At 46.6% G+C, this 6,972-nt stretch overlaps 1 protein-coding gene across 2 annotated transcripts in view; it reads right to left on the bottom strand.

The window, feature by feature from the left end:
• Positions 1-515: 515 nt before the first annotated feature.
• TCN2 (transcobalamin 2) overlaps positions 516-6,972 on the bottom strand; it is a 16,957-nt gene continuing 10,500 nt past the window's right edge. For both annotated transcript variants that reach the window (XM_012813733.2, XM_003803345.3), the window contains exons 9-10: positions 4,176-4,291; positions 516-1,074 (exon numbers count right to left, since the gene is read on the bottom strand). In XM_012813733.2, coding sequence (XP_012669187.1) covers positions 1,013-1,074; positions 4,176-4,291 — 178 coding nt within the window. In that variant the 3' untranslated portion in view covers positions 516-1,012. The remainder of the gene's footprint in view (positions 1,075-4,175; positions 4,292-6,972) is intronic.

Below are 6,972 nucleotides of genomic sequence, written 5' to 3'. Positions count from 1 at the left end.
GCATTTGGTTTCCTGATACCCTCATGTTTGTTTCAATATAAAAGAATGTTTTATTATTACTTTTTCTTTTTAGAGACAGAGTCTCACTTTATCACCCTTGGTAGAGTGCCGTGGCATCTCAGCTCACAACCTCCAACTCCTGGGCTTAGGCGATTCTCTTGCCTCAGCCTCCTGAGTAGGTGGGACTACAGGCGCCTGCCACAATGCCTGGCTATTTTTTGTTGCAGTTTAGCCAGTGCCTGGTTCTAACCCGCCACCCTTGGTATATGGGGTTGGCACCCTACCCACTGAGCCACAGACACTGCCCTAGTTTCCTTATATGTAAAGCAGATATAAAAACAAAATTATCAACAATCTCACAGATTTGTGCAAGACAATGTCTAGCAAGTAGGTACTCAAGAAATAGTAGTCAATGTTGCCACTGCCTGAGTCACTCCCCCAATACCCAGGCACCCTCTTCTCCACTCCTTGCTCCTGTACTCTCTTTCTAGCATGAGGCACCAGGACACTGCAGCATGTGCACAGACAATGCTTTAATCACATTGGAGGCAGCAGCCCCACTGAGACCTTGCTGGCTACCATGCCATGACCAGCTCTGGGGCCACCACCCTGACTGCAGAGGGAAGAGCTGAGGTCAGGGCCACAGCCCCTGAGTGAAGAGACTGTGTAGGAACAGATGGTACTCACAACACCAGCAGCCTGCAGACTTCTGCTCCTGAGAAGTCTAAGATGCTTCATGTCCTTCAGATCATGGGGTGGCCTTCCCAGGAGGCCTGCAGGGCCAGGCTCGCCAGAGCTGGGCAGAAGGACTTCCCAGGGAAGGTGCTTGGCTCCCTGCTCCAGGTGAGCTGTGCTTAGGACCCTTGCAGGGACAGTGGTCAGGGCAGCCTGGGGGACGTTGCTCCAAGTACATAGGAGGTGGCGGCAATGCAAGTGCCTATTCCAGGGACATCGGAAGGGAGGGGAGAAGCCTAGGGAATATGTGAGGCTGCTAGTTGAGGGTGCCCAGAGACTACCAGCGAACCAGCCTCAGCTCGATGTTTTCTCCATCCTTGGGTCTATAGTCAGCAATACCTGCAGAAACAGATTGAGAAGGGGGGTTATCTGGGCAGGATGCCCCACCACCATGCTTATCTTCCAGACCCCCACAGAAACCCTGACAACACCTGACAGGCAGGGTCACTGTCTTCATAATATCCAAGGGGCCAACAGGAAGAGGGACTCACTCAGTGTGGTCCAGAGGGAGATTTAGGAGCACAAGTGAAGTTTCCCAAAAGCCAGCCTTACTCACTAGAAAGAATCTAGGCTCTAGTAAGACAACTAGTCTTAAGCCTCAGTTCTGTCACTCCTTAGCATGTGACTTTGGATTGCTTCCATGAGTGACAGTGTTCTCACTGCGACCTACAGGGGAGTCAAAAGGGTCCTCTGGCAGAACCTACCTATCAGGAATACTTCCTCTCAGTGGAGGTGCTATGGTCTGAATGTTTGTGTCCCCTCAAAATTCATACACTGATATCTAATCTCCAAGGTGATGGTATTGGTGGCAGGGGGGTGGAGTGTAGCTTTGGGAGATGATTGAATCATGAAGGTGCAGCCCTTATAAAAGAGAGTAGGCACTCAAGAAATAGTAGTCAATGTTGCCACTGTTTGGGTCACTGCCCCATGCCCCAAGTCCCTCCTGCCATGTGAGGACACAGCTGGAAGGCATCACCTATGAGCCAGAAAGTAGGCCTTCACCAGGTGCCAAATCTGTCAGTGTCCCATCTTGCATTTCCCAGCCTCCAGAACTATGAGAAATAAGTTTCTGTTGTTTGTAAGTTACCTAGTTTACAGTGTTTTGTTAGAGCAGGCTGAATGGACCAAGCCAAGAGAGAATTCAATTACAAGAACTCCTAGACACTTTCTAGCCCAAGGAAGGCAGAGGAGTGATTTAAGCAATTGGTTAATTTGGGAAGAATTTTGGCATATGAAGCCCAATCTCTTTTTTTCTTAGGGGAATGGGCTTCCTGCAGGATTAGGGGTGTGGAGGAGGTAGGAAGTAGGGGCTTCAACTGCCCAGCTCTGCTTTCTGGCTGGGTCCACCTGACTCTTGCCCTAAGCTATATCCTTTAGTCTTTATCAGTAATAGGACTGGCCAGATTTGGGGTCTCCCATCTGTAGCCCCTTTGTTTTATTTCTAAATTTATTCAAAACAAGGGCAGAATTGGCTTCCCTCCTATCTTCTATAAAGCACATGGCACAGTGCCTGGCACACAGTTACTGCCTCCCAAAAGTTCTTCATGGTGGTATAAAAGGAACTTACCAGAGTAGGGACAGATGGCCTTTAAATCCCCAACAACAAAAAAACAAAATAATAATAATAAAAAAGAGTTTGGTAACTGGATTGATGTACAAGGATGCTCATCACAGCTGGGGGCATAAGAAATAAAACTGGAAATACCTAAAGGTCCCATAGGCTTTAGGTCCCTCGGCCCATTCATCTCACTCCATGTCCCCTCATGCAGCAGCCCACTGCCCAAGCTGGGCCCTGACTGGCCTAAGTCAATCATGATATTCCTTCCCCCTAGTCAATGATGGGTTCAGAACTGAGACAGTTTCTCAGCAACAGGGGTGGACCCAGAAAAAGGCATGTGGGCCCATTCAGCCTTTGAGGTACCAGGAGAAGCTTGCCAGGCCTAGTTTCCTTTTCTTCAATTATAAAAGCAAACAGACCCAGGAAAAAACAGAAGGGTCTCTCTGTAGGAAGAAGCCACAGAGAAAGCAGCACAGACCCAAGGGAGTCACAGGGAAGCAAAGCTGGAGCCCCGAAATCCCTGAAATTACAACATTCCTGAAATCCTCACTCTCTCTGGACTTTTTTTTTTTTTTTTTTGAGACAGAGCCTCAAGCTATCCCCCTGGGTAGAGTGCTATGGCATCACGCTCACAGCAACCTCCAACTCCTGGGCTCAAGCGAGTCTCCTGCCTCAGCCTCCCAAGTAGCTGGGACTACAGGCGCCCGCCACAACGCCTGGCCATTTTTTGGTTGCAGCCATCATTGTTGTTTGGCGGGCCCAGGCTGGGGATTCGAACCCGCCACCTTAGGTGTATGTGGCTGGCGCCTTAGCCGCTTGAGCCACAGGTGCCGAGCCTCTCTCTCTGGACTTTTGAGCGCATGAACCAGTAGATGTCATATTGTTGAAACTCGTTTGTGTTGTATTTCCTATTACTTGCAGCCAAAAGCAACTTAATGGATGATATCCTATGTCACTATTAAAAAGAAAGAGGAAGACCTACATATCCCATCATGGCAAGATGTCTACAATATATTAAGAATGAAAAACAAAAAGGTTTGGTGCTCGTAGCACAGTGGCTGTGGCTCCAGCCACATACACTGAGGGTGGCAGGTTAGAACGCAGTCCAGGGCCAGCTGAATAACAATGACAACTGCAACAAAAAATAGCAGGGTGTTGTGGCAGGCACCTGTATTACCAGCTACTTGGGAGGCTGAGGCCAGAGAATTGCTTAAGCCCAGGAGTTTGAGGTTGCTGTGAGTTGTGACGCCATGGCACTTTACCAAGGGCGATGTAGTGAGACTCTGTCTCAAAAAAAAAAAAAGAATGAAGAAGAAGTTGCAAAACCATGTATATAATTGTGGCATCCAATATGCCAGCCACTACACATGCGTAGCAACTGAGCACTTGAAATCTTAGTACCAAAAAAAAAAAGGCAAAAATATGTCATTAATACTTTTACATCGATAACATATTGTAGTGATAATATTTTGAATATTTAGGGTTAAATAAGATATATCATCAACTAGACAATTTAAAATTATACACATGGATAGCATTGATATATATATCAATATATATCTCCATATTTGATAAAAAACAAACATATGTTTTAAAAGAAAATATACCAAAATATACCAAAAGATGTTATTTCTAGGTGGTGAATTATAGGTGATTTTAATTTTTTTTCTTTTATACCTGTTTTCCTGGAGTTTCCATAAAACTACATAAAAATACTAAGAATTCAGTTAAATAAATCATATCCAACTTTGAACATCAATGGTTTTATGAAGCTGTGGGCCAGGAAGTTTCAGGGGAAAGCTAGGGTGAGTTGATGAGGCCTTATAGCTGGGTAAGGTTGGGGTGAGGGATACATCTGTGGGTGGAAGACCACTAGTCTCACCTTGGAGCAGGGGTGTGTTAGGCTCTCGGATGAGTTGCCAGAACTCACGTTCCCCAGCCACGTTCCCCATCACGGAGTTCAGGTAGGGGCCGGACAAGGTGGCCTGTGTTTCATACCTACAAAAGGAAAGATGAAGACAGAAATGAATGTTGTTCCTAAGGGTGGAGAGTGGCACTCACTGCCACCAGCAAAGTCCTACCCTCGTCCTTCCTGGACCATCTCACCAGAAGTTTGTGTGTCTTACCTTCACCCCTCTCTTCTCCAGCCCCCAATACTGCCCAGTCAAGGCTTCATCTTCTCTGCATTGACTGTGACCATGGCCTCAAGGAAGGGGCAACTATTACATTTTCAGTGTAGCAGTTGTCCTCTCTCTGGGGGCTAATGTTGTGGATGGTGAGGGTTTGAAGCTGCCAGTGTGCCATGAGAGAGGGCAAAGCCCACATGCAGAGAGATGCAGGGATGTGGGAGGCGGAGACAGAGACACCTGGGGATGGCCCTGGGTCTCCACTGCTCAGTGGCATTTCCCCTCTCCTTGGGGCCAGGTGCTCAGTCTTCCCTCTGACTCTGCACACTCCATACTCCCTATTGTGGAGAGGGCTGGTGTTTGATTTCTGGCCTTAGCAACCGAGAGACTCCTTATCCACACTCCCCCTTCCTTGAGCTCCTCAATTCCAACTTTGCCTTTTCCCAATCTGTCTGGATGCCACTGACAAAGGCATCCTCTTAAAACTCCAGGGGTCATGGCCTTCCTCCTTCCAAAAGGAAGAAGCAGCATGAATCAGGGCTTCCTCTGGAACAGGGAAGTGAGATTTGCTAAGGGAGAAGGGAGAGCAGAGCCGAAAGGAGGGGACAAGAACAAAGGCCTAGAGGTTCACAGAATTAGGGGGAAGTTGGGGGAATTTTAGGGAAAGAGTCTTGCAGAAGAGTAGGGTTTGGGAGAATGAGCAGGAGTGGTGGCAGGCAGAAAAACAAAAAGAAGAGATAGTCAAGGTAATGGGGGAGTGATGTGAACAAATGTACATTCTAGAAAGAGCCCTCTAGGATGCTATGTTATCCATAGTTTCAGTCTTAGAGAGGGAGGGACTTTTTTAGCTTTAAGAAAAAGAAACCCACTTGGGTGACTTAGTCAAAGGAAAAGTATTGTTTTAGGGAATGTCCCAGAGTAGGCTTTTCCATTCCTCAATTCTTTGGGGCCACATGGCTGTTTGGGGCCACTTTTCTCCACCTCTGTCTATCTATCTCTCTTTATAGTTTAGCTTTCTCTGCTGTGCATTCACAGATCTCAAATGCAGCCTGCCTCTCACTGGCACTAATGAAGGGAATTATTTCTCAGACTGGTGTCCATGATGTCTTCCCAGCGGTCCTTGAACTCTGAATAAAAACATTAAATTCTATTTATTTTCACTGTGATGACAATGACCAAACATGCATACCAGTAACTTCTGAGTAATCTCCACATGTGCAGGAGTGAGCCCTGCCAAGGGTACTCAGCCTGTGTGTGGTTATCGGTGACTATATCAGTGCCTAGAGGTGTTGCTCTGTACACTACAAGTGACCAGAAAGAGAAGGAAGATGGTTTTCATAGTAAATGAAGTCCCTGCAGTCAGGCTCAATGGCAGCCAGATGGAGTGCTAAAGCTCAGTGCTCACCTGGTGCCTGGCAGCTACCTAGGCCTGTACCTCCACAGTCAGTCTTTATATGAATGTTATTGGGTCTTATATTTTTCTGTCCGTTGTTCCTTTCATTTGCAGTTGTTTAGAATTTATAACTGTCTAAAGCTAGAAAGAGAAAGGACTTTGTATTTAGTAAACATGGCATACACCTAAGTCATTATGGAAGAAGGAACTTAACTTCGGGTCTCGGAGAATTTTTGTTTTTTGAAGGAGTCATTGCATATATCTCTGGTCTGAGATTTCCTGGTCCAGATGACCCCAAGGTACTAGCTGTGGGCCTTTCCTGGCTGCAGGGTGCTGTTCTCTGGGAACTCTGGTTGGGGACAAACACTGGGGCTACTTCAGACCAAGGCACATCATTCCAGGGGAAAAGTTTTGGGTCTGTACAACAGTGGAAGATGCTCAGCTGTCTGGGCCAGATTACTTATTGGTAATAAGAGAATCACATTCTTCTTATTTAGGCACAGACAGGGCCTGGCATGGCCTGGGACAGCACTCTGGACGTGCCCTACCTCAGACTTGTCTAATCTCAAGGTGAGAAGCAAGTTTTACACTGTCCCACTGCCTCAGGGTAATTCATAACAGGATTGGGCCAAGACTACTTGATAATGAAATTTCCTATTCCAAATAAAGCAAATCTGTATGGAGCACTTACTATGTGCTGGATCCTCCATATAAAAAGCATGTGCCACCATCTCTCTCTTTTTTTTAGACAGTTTCACTCTGTTGCCCTGGATAGAGTGCTGTGGTGTAATAGCTCACAGCAACCTCAAATTCTTGGGCTCAAGTGATCCTCTTGCCTCAGCTTCCCAAGTAGCTGGGACTATAGGTACCCACTATAATGCCTGGCTAGTTTTTCTATTTTTATTTTATTTTATTTTTGAGACAGAGTCTTACTATGTCACCCTCAGTAGAGTGCTGTGGCATCACAGCAATCTCAAACTCTTGGGCTTAGGCGATTCTCTTGCCTCAGCCTCCCAAGTAGCTGGGACTACAGGCATCTGCCGCAATGCTCGACTATTTTTTGTTGCAGTTGTTGTTGTTGTTTAGCTGGCCCAGGCCAGGTTCGAACCTACCAGCCTCAGTACAGGTGCCAAGCCAGTTTTTCTTTTTTTTTTTTTTTT

Source organism: Otolemur garnettii, unplaced genomic scaffold (genome assembly GCF_000181295.1).
Source record: "Otolemur garnettii isolate 467f Iridium unplaced genomic scaffold, OtoGar3 scaffold00294, whole genome shotgun sequence".
Taxonomy (NCBI): Eukaryota; Metazoa; Chordata; class Mammalia; order Primates; family Galagidae; genus Otolemur; species Otolemur garnettii.
This window is presented reverse-complemented; position numbering and strand designations above follow the sequence as displayed.